Below are 16,542 nucleotides of genomic sequence, written 5' to 3'. Positions count from 1 at the left end.
CAAATATCACATAAAGAACTAATTAACATATAAAACTATATTTTATTTAAAAAAAAGACAAGTTTAATTAGGTTCAATGATTAAACATCAACCACTCAAATCAACCATTTAGAATAACCACGTGACTCTAAGTCAAAAAAACTGGCATTCCTTAGCGATTAAGTAGGGAAATTTTAGCGCTTCCCACATTTTACATGATCACTCCAGAAACATTCTAGTTTACTGTTTATTTTCGGTTTTCGGTTCATATTTCCTTGGTTTCTAACACGGTGATTAAATTATCATCAAAACTTTCACAAGGTCTTACTAAAAGGTAATTGTTATTTTCAGTTAGTTTTAACTGAGAATAGTATACCTACAATTCGCTTGTAGATCGTGACCAATATTTCACGTGTGTTAAGGATAAGTTTTTTTGCTTGCTATGTAATATACTACTGCACATGTGAATTAACAAAACCGTGACACTTTCATAAAAATACATTAGTTTAAATGGGTACTGCGCAGTATTATCTAATAAGAAAAGTGGGATTATTACGTACCTACAACATACTAATCCACCATCTTTGTAGTTGGACAAGGTTAAATGCAAGAAATGCACTTTAAAACGTAAAATAAATACGATTGTTAAACATGTATATCAATAAAACACAATATGAAATCTCTAACTTCTATTCATCCTATTTCCCCAGCCCCTTCTATGTTCATCTCGATATTCATCTCTCATCTTCAATCTCTCAAGATATTCTGCATCATCCTCTTCGACTTTCTTTTCAATATCTTCTGCTTCTTTATCTTCATCATTTAAATTGATACCAGCCAATGAAGCTTGTTGCAAGCTCATTGGACTGTTACTTGGTTTTGATTTACTAGGGTCTGGGAAAACGCCATCGGCTATCTGTGAAATAATGAATTTATTATAAAAGTTTTAATTAGCATGGAAATACTATTATCAATACAAATTAAAAAGGATTTAATGCTTGCAAAAAACTGTTGAATATTAATTTTTGAAATAACTGACAAATAACAACAAATAATAAAAACGCCAAGAAGAAAATATATTCTTTTTGCATCCAACAAATGTCTGTGTTTCTTAATAAGGACAAACTAACCCTTTTTTCATAGAATTCATCAACAGTCATTGTGGGTAAAGATGGGTAACCAGCCCCATAAACTGCCTTTTGAACTTCATCTTTTGTGATAATAATAGGCTTCAATGGAGGTGGAGGTTGTCTCTTTGGTTTGGGTAATCCTTCTTGCTTAATTTTCGCCATGTGTTCCAACAAGGGTTTTTCCATTTTAATGCTTTCAAGATCATCAACCACATCATGAATAAATACTTTTAACATTGTCAAGAAATACTGACGTTTAATGTCCTCATCAGCATGTTCATTTTCAACATTTTTCTTTAGATTTTCAAGATGATTTTTTAGTTCTTTGTGTTGCTTGTATTTTTGAATTTTAGTTGCCCGTGTATTAACTGCATAGGCAAGTTCCTCAAATTCAGTTTTAAATGTGTTGCTTTCTTCTTGTTGGCTCTCATCAGCCATCTCAAACTTAATAAAAATAATATTAATTTAAATTTACTGACTCTACAAGATGTTTCTTATACATGTTATATAAATTTAAGGGGATATTCTGTGAGCTAAAACAAGAAAGTTTTCAATAACCAAATATCTGCCACTTGTAAACTTTGTGGCTTATTATTGTTTATTATCATATTTCATAAAAGCAATCTATGTATTAAATTTGACTTGAGACACTTTTTTTAAAAATTTTATCACCCTGTCTCTGCAAAATTAAGGAAATCAGGACTTATGTTTTTATCAGTAATACATTTTAAAACATCAGGACTTATGTTTTTATCAGTAATACATTTTAAAACATATTTTTCTAACTATTTTTAAAATTTTGACCATAAACTGGGGACACCCTACATAGTTAGTATATTTTCTGAAACCTTGCTCTAAATATTCTAAAATTAAAGTTAGCAAAAGTTCTAGCTTGCGCCTGGTGATTGAGTTAACACCAGTAACTTTCCAAAAAGGTCTAACTACTACTAACCAATATAGTATATATAAGACTAATTATATTTAACATTTACAACCTACCTTATAATTACTTAATTTATAGTCATCAGTTCTATGTAAAAAATCTTTGAAGTAAACTTCAGCAACATCAAGAATTTCTTTTCGGTCTCGAGAGGTAAGTTTTGCTGTCAAGAAACCAAGTAAGGCTGGAAGTAACAAGTATTGAATATTGTTAGTTGCAAGTTCTTCTAATTCTTCATTTCTACTGAAAATATCGGCAAGGGATACTAAACGGGTGGCTTGTTCTAAAAGGGCAATTGCTTTCTTAACATCTATTTGTACCTCTGGACTGTTCATTGGTTCATTCGTATTTGAAACTTTGTTGAACAAGTCCAGGCCTTCGTGGAAAACAGAATAAAGGGTTTGGGAGAGGTCCTCTTCCTTTGATTCAGCCATAATTTAATTTTTTTGGTAAACGTTCAATTCGAATTTATACAGCAAACTATTTTTCTTTTATTTTGTTTAGGGGTTTTCTGAAAGACAAATCTAATCTAACTGGTTTTTTTCATTTTATAAAAACACGTAAGAGTGATAATGACACATTTATCGACATTGATTGATTAAAATATGTGGCGGAGCCAGCAGCGCGGTGCACTGCCACCCGTCTGTTAATGACAGTGACAGTGCGCTGCGAGCCAGAGCAACATCTCGGTTCTGTAGAGAACTAAAACAACGGCGGGAAAATATTTTCCGTAACGGTTTCCGAGAATACATTCTGGATAGTTCGTCAAAAACCATATAAAACCGTTGATCACACCACCAACGGTCTCTTTCCTCTTTTGGGCCTCGTCTCCTCCACATGTACTCCAACTGGTAACAATCATATTCTGTACACAGTAGATATAAGTTTATTCTAAGTTTAGTAATAAAACATATAACGTTCCTGTTTTACTAATTCTGTGTGGCAATCCCATTTCTGATACCCAACGGAAAACGCCTAGTGATTCCATACATCGACAACAGGACAAATGTTTCATTTGCCAATTTAACTGGATATAATCAAGTCAATATTCAGATTTTGACTTAATAAGATAGTTTTACCTGTAAAGAATGTAAAAAATGTAAATATTTTAATTAATATTACTGATCGATATAATGATATCGATATTTGAACACTTTAAACAGTGTGAATAACATTCTTAACAATTGAGCAGAATTACTAAGTAATCCCTTTAGAAGTATTTCATAACGAACATTTCAATAAGGAGAATTTTCCTGTTCTTGTTAAATTTTTCATTTAATTCACTTTATTGATGTTTGACTATTATATTTGTCAGTGTTTCGACGCTCAAAGTGAGTTGCAATTGTATATTTAGAGGAATCAAATACCATATTGATCACTTACTTTTTATATCTTCGGAAAACAAACAACTTAAAGAATTCACTTAATACTACTTAAGCTGTTACTCAATTTACAATGTTACATTTACAAAAAATTGTATCTAAAAGTTTAAACTTTAATTAGCATTGAGCAGTTTGCACTATATCTTGAATGATCCGGCAACCCCGCGAATGTATCGAGCAATAGATATTTGCTATTGACAGTTTTTTTAGATTATTCCGCGTTTCGCGTTTGACAGACGTAAACAAAAGTATGAAAATTTATAATTAATTTGTGATTGTGAATGAGTTAATTCCGTCTTGCAAACATCTTAAGAACGTACCTTGAAAATTATTATTAGTTATAAATTATGTCACAGTACGGAATAAAATAATGTACGATACACGTTCACTAGGTATTGTTACAGTACTTATTGACAGTTTCCAGGCTTCGCTTTTGACTTCCTACACTGGGGCAGAATAATAACTTTTATACAATATTTAAATGATAATAATAATCTTTCTAATTTAGCCGCAATATATTTATTTTCATAGTAGGTATGCTACTATATAGGTAGGGCTCTAAAGCAGGGTTTAGATATGGTTTAACTGCCTTTATCAAGGGTTCAGTGCAGAAATCTCTCAAACAATTTTTGCTCAATTTAAGTTAATATTCTTAGCTTATAAAATGGCTTACTGGTCTCATTTGGGGCGAATTTTAGTCAAATCCAAGTAGGTTTAGCTCAGATGTTGAACTTGAGTGTATGGTTGAGTGAAATTCTGGAGCAATAATATTTTTAGCTTGTAAATATGTGCCTCCTATATGTATGTATGTGGCATTAGCAAGTACTTATAATCATTAGGTAACAAATCAAGAAGAGTCTGACAGCAGTGGTGAAACACAAACCAAAATGTAGATAGATGTTTTGAGTATAATCTAGTATTTTTTTTGGTTTTTGGTGAATTAGTTCACAACTGTAAAAATAAAGTATGAAACATTTTTTTTCAAGCAAAAAGCATATAACTCATCTGTATAAAGCTTTTCTCTAAAGATATTAATTGAAGCTACTATTCAGTACAGTTAAACATATTAGTTAGTGTATTAGTCTGTGATCCATTTTACCTTAAACAATTTTTTAAAATTTATTGTTTTCCTCTACCTATTTTTTTTGCCTTAAATTTTACTACTTTCTCAACATTTTACAAATACGGAGTTGTCCAATTTTTGTACTGAACCCTATTATCATAGATGCTATTTTACAGGCACTTCAATCATCTCTATATATGCTAAAGTACTAAATGCCAATTAAACTGACATCAATCATTTGTGTTTGTGTAAATCCAAAGGGTAGAGTTCTGAGGAATTTTGTTTCTCATTATAGAAGGAATCTAACCCAGGAATCCATCTCTGTACATAATAAAAGTCAAAAATGCTGCAGCATTTCAACAAATTTTTAGCATTAGTTTATTTCAATTTTTGAACATTGCTGGCTTAGTAACTCACAGCAGGTGTCCATGGCAAAGTTACCGTGGATATCCTGAACCCATCACTAAAACTAAGCAAACTTTGAGTAATTCCACAAAAGATTGAGCTGATTTTTGGTTTTCTCTATTGTCCTAGGTGACACTCTCATGTGAGTATGTTTTCAGACATGTGAAGCATGATGTATGTGTACCTACTTAGTATGCACATACTTAAGTCTAATGAAGCCAGTAAATAGAAACACATGTCGCCCAACATTCTCTTTAATTTTTTACTTGAACACTCAATTGTTTTTTTTCAGATTTGCCATTAACTGTTCTTACATACTGGTAATTTATTTTTGTGAAGTTTCATACCAATATTCTTCTGTTTATTAAATTTTGTTTGAGATGCTTTGACAGATAGAATAAAATAGTTATTTAAACAACAGGTTTAAGTCACAAGTTTTATACAAAATTTAATTCAATTTTGAATATATTGGAACATTTATTGCATGGTAATTGATTCTGGAAAATGGAATGAGTTTGACTACACATTGTCAGTTGTCACAGCTTATTAATGTTTTTAAATCGCTAATGAACAGAATCTTATATAGTGTGTGGCTATGCGTTGAATAATTGGCTTCTAATATGTTAAAATGAAATAAAAATAATAATAATAATTTTTTAAAAACCTTTGCAGTCCAGAAATGTCAAATATAAGGATTTATTTTTATAAGAGCGTCCCACCTTAAAATGTGCTTTTTTAATCATTTCTCAAGCTCTACCTGATAATAAAATCTACCCCACTGTGCGTTGCCTCCTTCGTAAAATACTTGTACTGTAACATATCACCTACTAAATGTGTGACTTAAATAACAATTTTTTATATTAGCTGCTGAAGTTTCTAACGCATCTGCAGTCTTTAGTCAGAAAAAACTGGAATCCCAGTGCATTTGAATTTACAAAGGTAAGTACCTATTTATCTATAATAGCTATAATTATTTTCTGGATTGGAACTAAGTATCTACTGCAATCTTACGTGAAAATATGCATCATATTGCATAGATTTAAATAAAAAATACAGGTATAGGGTGGCGCCTTTTCGCTTGGTTTATGTGGTCTACGTACGCAAAGCGCTAATAAATCAATGAAATGACACTACACATTTTTAGATGCAATTTTCATCAGAAATTTTAACGCATTTTGGGTTTAGTTTATTCTATTTTATTATATGTTTATTATACATTTATATTATTTTATTTTATTCCTCGAGTTTATAACTTCAGTTTAAATTTTGGTTCCTTTTTCTATTTTAAACATAATTTTAATTTAAAGTATTTCAGTAAAACCAATCATTTTCTCAAAATGGATCTTTCATGGTATCTAATTTTAATATTCTGAGTATGATATTTGTGAAACTAATTATTGAAGAGAAGAGATTGATCATCAATTTTATTTTAAAAATCGCTATTTTGGTGGCAAATTGTAAAGTGAGAAAATTTAATCATGGTTTCGAAAATGGTAAGAGATAAGTATCTATAAGTCTCTATCTACATGTTAACTACCTATGAAAAATTTCAAGTAGAATCCGAAAAGGATCAAATATACAGGGTGTTGTATTCAAAATAAGGAAATTGATGTTATTTTCAGTGAAATCGGGAATAAAAATTAAATATTCATATTATTTGTAATTTGCGGATCTCAGATAACTGTTTTTACCCCCAAAAACTTCAAAATCCTCACTTTTTTTAATTGGAATAATCGTTTGGTCAGTAATTCCTGTGTTACCGAGTATAACCGTAAAATCATCTAGATACATTTAATTTGATTAATGAGCAAATACAGTATGCGTTTTTTAATAAATGTGAAAGGCCAGTTTGCAACATATCCGCGGTTTTTATTTACACGCGAGAGCTTGAGTAGTCTTTAATAACCTACTTAGTGATTCCATTTAGAAACCGTAAATCAATCTTGGATAATCCATTCGGAAGTAGATAGCTGCGTATCTACATAATGATGCAACGAAATATATAATTAACATTTCATGAATTCGTCTCAGGACTAAACAGTATGTAGGTTACTTACTTATTAATTACCATGAACTTCCCTGATGAAATCATCATGCAACTGTCTTTTGTGCTGTTCAACTACTGACCTGAAGATGACCTGCGAAAAAATTTGAATGCATCTAAAAAGTGCCATGGGGACGCCCTACTTCCCTTTACGCACTAGCGATACCTATATTATGATGATAATAACTATATTAATTACCTACTATAAACTCATACGAGATTTGCTTTAGAAAAACTGGTTAGTTCCTCACAGCATCATTATTGATTTGTAGTACCTGTTGAAATTTCATGGGCTTAATTCAAGCGATAGTCAATGCTGCTCCTATTTAACTACATTACTAGGTGAAACGAGTAGAAGGGCGAATAACGTGAGAAAGCAGTGCACCAGTAGAACTCTTTAATCATATTAACCCCAAACATTTTCCACTTTCACACAGTCATTCATAGATCTTTATTTGGAATGTTTATGGTTATCTCATCTACCAGGTGTGATCAAATGGTATTATTCATACAATGTTTAACCATTGGTCATTTTGCAAACTAAATTTTGTGGTTTATAAATAGGAAATTGACACTTATTGATTTATGTATTTATTGATTGTGTTCATAAATCGAAGTAAAGAGCAGTGGAAATATATTCAAGATTTGTCAATAACAAATAAGGGATTGCCTTTTTTTCGCCACCACTTGGGAATAACTCTTTCTTCTATATTTCGAGCGGAAACTGTGTTTTGTCCTTTAAGATTTAATCATTTCTATTCTTATTTAACTGTACTGCGGTACTTGTGCTTCAATCCATTGAAATAATGATCGGAAATGTATCTACATGTGTATCATTTTATAACGACGGGAAAGTCAGGCCTGTAGTTTGATTTTTTAATCTGTATTTTACACAGATTTTTACGCAGTTTATTGTTGGTTTATTCTTATTTAGCATTTGAAGAATTGTTTACAAAACACTGTTCAAAACTATTAAGTTTAAAAAGTTTAGATTAATTAATTCATAATGTTTCAGTAGTAAGTGAACAGAGGTATTTTTAAGCTTAAAAAAAAATTTCTAAAAAAAAAAATTATTAGTTTACAAATTTTTTACCATAAAATCGCTCAGGATACTTAGAATAGTTGACTTCAAAATACACGGAAACAGTAATACGTTTTTAATGCATGTCGTATTAGGTGGTATATCTAAAAAAGGTAACGATTTTCTTTTATACTGCTTATAGATTTCATTGAATATCGTTCAATCTTTACGTCTTCACTGTATAGGCTAGAGAATTTTGGATTTTAGTTCTAGGATATTGGGAAAAAACACATTTAACCTACCAAACTCTCGATCATTTTCATTATTTTTATCAGTGCTGCGAGATTACAATCACTAAGAAAAAATATCGTAAAAGAGGAATAATGGGACTTGCTGCTATGTATAACTATTAAAGGCTTGAAAGGTAGGAAAAATATTTGTCACAGTTACAAAAAAAAAATCAAAATTATTACATAAAATTACGAAAAACAAACATACTAAAATGAAATGAACTGGAGGTATCGAAGTCGAATGTATTTTTCTGTCTTATTGTATCTGATTCGCATTGGCCTCGTGAATGAATTTAAATTATTTTCTCTATGTGTATTATATTTGATGAAAACATAATGGTAATTGTAGGATTTAACTTCGTTTTAATTTAGGGGAAAAAGGTGGTATTTGAATAATGGATTTAAGATATTATTATTAACAATTGCAAACTAAAGTTGATGACAGCCTTATAGAGTCAAGTAAAGAGAACTGCTGGCAAGGTGGCCTTTATAAAACAAGTAGTTTCCACAGATGGTTGTCACGTGTTGCTCAATTTATGTGCCCTAGTTTCTCTGGTTACTGGTCAGTTGAAAATGATTCGACAGGAAAACACTGGTACCTGTGTTAATAAATTAGATAACGCAGGTGGCACAGCCAAAAAGTATGGTCGGTTTTAGGTACACCCAATATTAAATATTCTTGAGAAATATGAGCAGTTTCCTAAGGACAATACGTATATACACTAAAAGATTACTAAAGTCAATCCAAGAACAAATCATTGTGTTAAATTATGATTAGCACATATGGTTGTGTATACGCTGGTAAAATAATGACTGCAGGTAGCAAAACTCGATTACTGCATGAGCTCGTGGCTGAATTGAGCAGTTACTAAGGATGACCGCAAGTGACTTCTGTACGAGCTGCCTACACACAAATCTACAATAATTTTTATATTTGGAAATTCTATTATTAAGAATTCCCAAAAAATTGCAATTGGTGGTTTTTAAAGTAAGGGTACGTAAGCGAGAAAGTGTCGGTAACTTAAAGAATTTTAAGACATCTAATTATGATAATAATATATAGAATAAAACGAAATATGTAACGAAATAATTTCTCTTAATTCGTTAACTACATAGTCCGGTTCTGTGGCGCCCGCCTTTTAGAAGGTAAAGTCTCCACCTAGTTTCAGCCGGTCAATATTCTTCTGTTATATAATCTTCCTATTCATCTTCCGTACCTCTCTCATTTAAAAGTCTGCATTATTGAAAGAGATAGTGAAAGTTCATCATAACAATATAAATAGTTCCATCAAAAAAAGGAGTCATTCAGCATAGCGCACGTATTGCAATTGTATCGTTTTTGTTATAGTGTGTTAGTTCTGTTAACTCTAACAGTATGAATTGTTTATTCGGTGTTTTACTTTTTGGTGGTGTTTTGGCCTTGGGCAATGCCGGGTATATCGGCGGTGGATACGAAGGATATCAGCACCTGTTAGAAGGAGGAGGAGGACAGGAACAGGGGGGTGGTCAAGAATACTCACATTCAGTGGAAGTTACGAAACATATACCAGTACCAGTTTATAAACATGAAACAGTTCCAATTCCTCATGCAGTACCAATTCCAGTACCCAAGCCGGTAGCAGTGCCAGTAGCTCAGCCGTATCCTGTGCATATTAAAATACCTCATCCAATAGCTGTTCCTGTTATCAAGACCATTACCATTCCCGTTGAGAAACCTGTTCCTTATAAGATCGAAAAAGAAGTCCCCTATCACGTAGAGAAACCTGTACCAGTCCCTGTAGAAAAACACGTGCCAGTGAAAATCACCAACCCGGTTCCAGTGAAAGTACCGGTCTATAAGGTGGTGTATCACCATGCTAAGCATTGAGTTTACTTGCTATTAAATAGCTGAAGGTTAAGACTGATACACCAATCATTCACATTTTCCTCTCATTCTTGCCATTACTATTTTGTGATCCTGCTTTTAAAATATTTCTAAGGTGTTAAGTTTGTTAATAAATTTATGATTTTATATAAGTTTGGAATTAATTTCTTTCTTCCTTAAAGAATAGTAACCGCAATTATTGTCCTTATTTATATTCTATGGATGAATGGTAGGAATTTTCTTATTAAGTGAAGAAGCTTGCATCTAATAAGCGTTACCTCCCAACAAACGAAGGTACTGTGACATGTAAACCAGCTTTTATTTTCCTCCTAGTTGACCATGACATTCTGACATATTGCCCCGTATAAGAGTACAGGGTGATCATTAAAAAAACTGAAATAAGTATTGAAATATTAGAAATCTTTTATTGTTAGATATATTCATCAGCCTTTTATTTGTCTGGCGTTTAATGCTAAATAGCAACGAAATAGCTTAACCAACGCCCTACGTTTTACGCCACTTACTGTAAGGTTTTTTTTTAAATATGATCATCTGGTATGATTGATAATACATAATACCTTTTTAGGTAACACAGATTGTTTTGTTAAGCTCTCTGTTAAACCGTATTTAAAATGTCATAATGAATTTCGCAAAAATTTCAAACCTCCAAAATTAGTTCTTTAAGTATTTTTATAACGATATTCCACAAAAAAACTTACTTAACGTACATATATTTGAAATCAAATATTTACGACGAGTGGTATTCATTAAGATTATGTAATGAAAAAAAGCAGTTGCATTTTATATAAGTATTTAAAACATAAACGCGTATTCCACCAAATTATTGATATAAAGTTGAGGTGTGAAAATTTGAGAGCAACATGATTACCAGTGATAAAGATATTCCAACAATAGCAGTTTTCACGACAATACTGCGAGTCTCAATACACTCAAAAGATTCCACTAGAATGCGACTAATATTGGCTGAAAAGGAGCGTTTCCTTGGATTTTATTAGCTGTTATCTGATTGAGTTATAGAATCAGTATTGTTTTTATAATTTAGAACATTTAATAATTCACCAAGGCTCCTCAGACGTTGATCAAGAATAGTAAAGAAATATCCTACGTATGTAAACGACTAGTGAAATTGATGTATCATGCGTAAAAATGAATCGTAATATTTTCTTGAGAACTTTTAGCATATGCTTGATGATACTTCAATATTCACTGATACAGAAAACGATTATACTCGTTCTGATAGAAAACCTTAAGAAGGACCCACACAATATGGGTATTGTCTCACATATTGTCTCTCTGGGGAGAGACAATATGTATTTGGTAGTGTGGTCTTGCATCATGCTAATGAGGGTTCAGCTTTATAATAATTAAAGGTTAAGATTATATTAATGTTTTTGATTGTTAATGGTTTTGTGATTCCTCTTTTTGTGGCAATTTGGCTATAATTAGCGGTCACATCTTTTTGGTATTAGTTCCTTCAAGTGATCTCAACTCTCAAAGAAACAGGTTTATAAAATACTAAATGGGAACTTACCCTTTTTTATTGCTGTTATTGAAGTAATTGTGCGTAATTCATGTCGCAGGTGGTAGATACTGGAATTACGCACATTTATACAGACTAACAGTAAAACAATGATCTTTATGTTTGCGTTATATTTACTAGACTCGTTATTGTTTGTGATTGATAGTACCATTTGACAATAATTTTTATCAAAAGAGGAAGTATTATATTTTAAAAGGTAGTCACGCGTGGTTCTTTTATTTGTAATGTAGGTACTATTTCCTGTAGGCCTGCCAATACCAGTGTTGTGAAGTGTTAGTTCAAAACGGTTTGGGAGACTAGAGCCTCTGAGGCACTATATCCAATTGGAGTTGAATCTTAATGATTTTAGTTGTAGTTATTGTTAAATATCAACTTTAGAAACAATACGTTTTTAGAGACTTGCGGGGTAAGTTTGACTAAACAACTCTTTTGCGCAGTAATTTATAAATTTGTGACGTTGCATATATTTGAACTTTTGCTATTAGAGATTTTCTTAGTAAACTGCTATGATAATGAAAATCACCATAATACAAATAATTTGTTATCTTAATAAAGTTTTGTTTCAGTTCGTGGAATCCACAAAACCGGTTACGAAAATAATCACTTAAGTGAATCGATTATTGAGTTGTTAGCTGTTAAATAGTTAGTATTAGTCGTATTTTTTTCAAAAATCTTATTGCAAGTTACTGTAATAATTGCTTTTGTCCTGATAATTAGTTATTGGGAAAATTGATAGATTATTTTGCCACATTTTACTATATAATTAAATCAAATTTTTAGGTAAGAAGAAAAAAGTTTAGGTGGTCAGGGGGAAGAAACATAACCTATTTACGGTTAACGGTAACGAAAATTTTTAAAAAATATAAAGAGTTAATTTTTGTTTTACTCGAATAGTGCAGTAATACGTATCTGTCGGTGGAACAAGTGCGAAAAGTGCACTTTCGAACGTGTTAGGTACAATATCTTTCCTAGGAGTGCATGTGTGTTAACTTTGTCTTTATAAGTTCAATTAAATATTAGTATGCGGTCACATCTTTACATGCACACGTGCCGTAAAAAGTTTTTCACACTTATGTCCATTATGTGCCAAATCCGTACAAAATGTTGACACTGACAAATGCCACTTTGATTTGCATGTGAGAGAACTTTTTATGGCACACGTACGAGGTTAAATGCTACTTTCAGCTTACAAAAACGTGCGGCAATTTAACCAGTTGCCTATTAATACACGAGGTACATATAATCTTTTCAGGCTAGTGCATGTATTGGTCATGGTTCTTAGAGAAAATCTAATGCTATATTTCTGTACTGGATAACAGACAACACAATGCATAAAAATTACATAAAAAGTCAAAATGATATGAACTTTCTGTTATTTGTTATGTATATGGAATACGCTGCGTAAATAAGTGTAACCATTATACATACATATAAGCCGACTTTCTATATATTTTTTCCGAAATTCAATAAAAAACGTTATTTTGTGTAACTTGTGTCATATTGCAGGGCTGCACTTAGCTCGTTTCGCAGAATCTTACGCGTCACACAACACTATGCATTTTCTAACTAGTTACATAAATAACTATGTATTGTTTTGTATTTGAGTCAGTTTTTCAGTTTTATGTTCAACTGAAAACTTCGAATACTAGATATAATCATATCTTGTATACAACTTATTACGTATTATTTGTCTATTTTTATTCGAATGTTAAATTTGATTGTCTGTCCTTTCTTGTGATGGATTCGAAAAGCTACTGTAAGATTTAATAGTTTATAATCTAATCTGGTCCAAGTAACTTTAAGGGAAAATTATAACTGTAATTAACCGACATGAATAGTTATGTTTTAACGAGTTGGAATGTCATCAATAGTTGTAGCAATCAAGAAAATCCGTGGATAAGTTATCACGTAAACTAGTCATTTGTAGATTCTAAAATCAACTCAAATTCTGAAATTAAATATTTTTTATTAATAACATAACAAAAACAATAACAAAAATGAGAAAACAAGGTGAGGGCGAAAGATGAGGAATTGTCGGTGTATCAGTCTTCTGTCTTGTTACATCAGTCAATTAACCATTAGTGTTTACTGTGATGGTAGACGACTTTGTATACGGGGACCTTGACTGGAACAGGCTTAGTGATCTTGACCGGAACGTGCTTCTCTACAGGTACTGGGACAGGCTTCTCTACGTGGTATGGAACTTCCTTTTCTACCTTGTATGGCACTGGTTTCTCAACGGGAATCGTGATAGTTTTGATTACGGGTACTGCCACGGGTTGAGGTACGTTAATGTGGATTGGGTAGGGTTGAGGAACGGGAACGGCTACAGGCTTGGGTATTGGGACCGGAACAGCATGGGGAACTGGAACGGTTTCGTGCTTGTAAACTGGTACTGGTACGTGTTTAGTCACTTCCACCGTATGTGACAATTCGTGTCCACCGTGTTCGAAACTGGGTCTGGCCATTGTGACAGCCACGAGACACAAGAAATATCCACTTTTCGATAGAGTCATCGTGAAGGAGTCAATTTTGTTAATGTTACAATTATTAATTCGAAATCTTGACTGATAATTGTATTTTAAAACTCAATCTATATATACTGCGATACAAATAATACTTTCACTGTTGTATTAGCGGATAACTAACCGGGAGATAGTGAAAGTAATTCTGTTCCTTCCGCACTTTTATTATAATAAAAAATGGTTTTGCTTTTGGTTGTTTTATGTTAAAAAGAAAGAGATTGTGAATTACAATTATTGTGTTATGTCATATCACACGTTTCAGGAGTTATTTACTCTCCATTCAGACCTTCCGTTTTTTGTTCTTAATCACCCAATTAACGGTTTATATAATTTTTGTCCATCAGCTATTTTTATTTATTATCTAATAGTATATTTACACCAAGATTGTGAAGTATATGGTGTTTCAAGTCTAAGATTTTACTACATATCTCAGTTTTTATTGAAGTTAGAGATGTATAATTTTCATACTCCTGTTCTCAATTCTTATGAGATGAACGTTGGCAGTGACCCAAAAGTCGTTGCCATTTTGGTCTCATAGATACAGGATGTTTCTAAAAATTCTGAATATTTAAAAGACTTTGTATCCCTTACCGTTTCCAAGTTGCCCATTCTATTTATTTTTATGTGGGACACCCTGTATATATCAATGGTTTAGATTGTATATTTCAGCAATATGCAAATATGAAGATCTACTTATGAGTATTATTTTAGACAAATTCGTACATACATATATATTTATAAGTGCTTCAAAACTAAATTTGGTTTAAGATAACAAAGGTGATATGTCCTGAAACTTGACAAAGGGATCTATTTTTAAGTGACCTTATTTTAAGCAACCCATGTAGGGGATACGCTTTTTGGTGATGAACTTGCAGTTTAGCGCTCCTGTTCATCAGATCTGGAGTAAGAAAATATTTCGATAGTAAAAATATACAATGGGTTTTTTTAAACATCCAATTAACGTGTTAAAATTTTAATCTCATGTTGGCCTCTGATCTACTGGAATTAAAGTTATGAAACCTGGAAGGTGTTAATTGGAAACTACTAAATCAAAGCTAATGCATCAATTGAAATCAAAAAACATGTAAAAAATTCTAAAAAACGCAGTTATTTTCTTCAAATTTGATTTTTTTAAGTTGCTCGTATCTTAATATTTAAACATTTTTGTCAGTTCAAATTGAAATTAATTTTCAACATACGAGGGATGCAAAAAGATAAGAACAAAAAAATATAAGCAAAAAGACATATGTGCATGTGTCAAATCAATATTTGCCAAAAAAAGTTCAATTCTGGTAGAATAAAGCCTAACATGGGGTTAAAATTTTAACATGCGAAATTCATAGGATTACATGTTAAAAAGAGCGTGCTGTATTTTTTATCATTTTAAGTCACCATTATATTTCCTAAGAGAACTCGGTATATCTAAAGCTTAAAAAAAACAAAAACAGAGTTTTACCATTTTGTACGACACCCTGTACGATCTGCAACATTAAAATAGTTAAATGAAAAAATAGTGACGTAGATATTGGCAGTAAAAGTGTCGCACTCCAAATGAGTTAGTAAAGTATCTTCTATTCTGGGGAATTCTTTAATTAAAAAGAGATATTCTAAATACTTTCAAATTTATAAAGACAGTAATAATAGATATCCAGCGATAAATGATCACGAGATCTATCAGAACCAAGCTTTAGGCAATATTCTTTTTAAGTTTTTTCCCCTATAGTTATTAGTTATACTTTGTATATTGATTTTGAAGTTTAATGATCGATATTTCCAAATACAGATAAATGTAATAATGTAATTTAAAGAAATATAGAAAATCCCCATGCATAATCTGAAATGAATCGTATACCTCTGGGAAATGTCGCAAAATCAAAATTAAAGCCACATATAACCGAAGAAAGAGTAAAATTGTTGAAATTCCAAGCGAGTTGCACAGGTATTATTAACTTTCTTGAAAGAACGCTTAATCTTTGCTAAAGTGTAACAGCATCTGTCATGTTTATATAATTCATAAGGGACTCCCTCATGAATATTTTATACTTTGAATGCAACTTAATTACAGAAATTGGTTTGCTAATTGACTTCTTTTTCATTACCAAACAATTAGCGAGTCGTGATACTCCAGTGAAGAGATTAATCTGAAATTGGAAGGGAAATAAGGTGATTGAAATGGGAATGGGTTCCGTTCTTTGAAGAGAAGGTTCGTGACTGATTGGTGTTATTTGTAGTTTTGCCTGGCGCTTTCCTCTACGTAAATGGCGGATTTCATATATATTAACTTTAAATATTAGGTCTGTGCTTTTCGCACCTTGGTGAATGTCAAAAATAGTCTAGA

General features: G+C 31.8%; 4 protein-coding genes across 11 annotated transcripts in view; 2 read left to right on the top strand and 2 right to left on the bottom strand.

Moving 5' to 3' along the window:
- Nucleotides 1–215: 215 nt before the first annotated feature.
- Tap42 (immunoglobulin binding protein Tap42) lies at nt 216–2,593 on the bottom strand. Its single transcript, XM_066405008.1, has 3 exons — nt 2,109–2,593; nt 1,110–1,553; nt 216–895 (listed from the first exon to the last, which is right to left on the bottom strand). Exons 1-3 carry the CDS (start codon nt 2,481–2,483, stop codon nt 662–664), a joined length of 1,053 nt encoding a protein of 350 aa, XP_066261105.1. The 5' UTR covers nt 2,484–2,593; the 3' UTR covers nt 216–661.
- A 1,065-nt stretch (nt 2,594–3,658) lies between these two features.
- Nucleotides 3,659–16,542, top strand: part of RalGPS (Ral GEF with PH domain and SH3 binding motif) — a 28,809-nt gene continuing 15,925 nt past the window's right edge. For 2 of the 8 annotated variants that reach the window (XM_066404994.1, XM_066404985.1), the window contains exons 1-2: nt 3,659–3,803; nt 5,764–5,838. The gene's annotated coding sequence lies outside the window, so the exon portion shown is untranslated. Of the gene's footprint in view, nt 3,804–5,616; nt 5,839–12,068; nt 12,086–16,542 lie in introns of those variants that run through there. The other 6 variants (XM_066404986.1, XM_066404995.1, XM_066404989.1 and 3 more) reach the window with 6 other exon arrangements.
- Nucleotides 9,513–10,248, top strand: LOC136418739 (uncharacterized). Its single transcript, XM_066404906.1, has one exon. It carries the CDS (start codon nt 9,630–9,632, stop codon nt 10,119–10,121), a length of 492 nt encoding a protein of 163 aa, XP_066261003.1. The 5' UTR covers nt 9,513–9,629; the 3' UTR covers nt 10,122–10,248.
- Nucleotides 13,626–14,272, bottom strand: LOC136418753 (zinc finger protein 512B-like). Its single transcript, XM_066404927.1, has one exon. The coding sequence runs from the start codon at nt 14,193–14,195 to the stop codon at nt 13,758–13,760; it is 438 nt and encodes a 145-aa protein (XP_066261024.1). The 5' UTR covers nt 14,196–14,272; the 3' UTR covers nt 13,626–13,757.

The sequence above is a fragment of the Euwallacea similis genome, chromosome 37 (assembly GCF_039881205.1).
Source record: "Euwallacea similis isolate ESF13 chromosome 37, ESF131.1, whole genome shotgun sequence".
Taxonomy (NCBI): domain Eukaryota; kingdom Metazoa; phylum Arthropoda; class Insecta; order Coleoptera; family Curculionidae; genus Euwallacea; species Euwallacea similis.
This window is presented reverse-complemented; position numbering and strand designations above follow the sequence as displayed.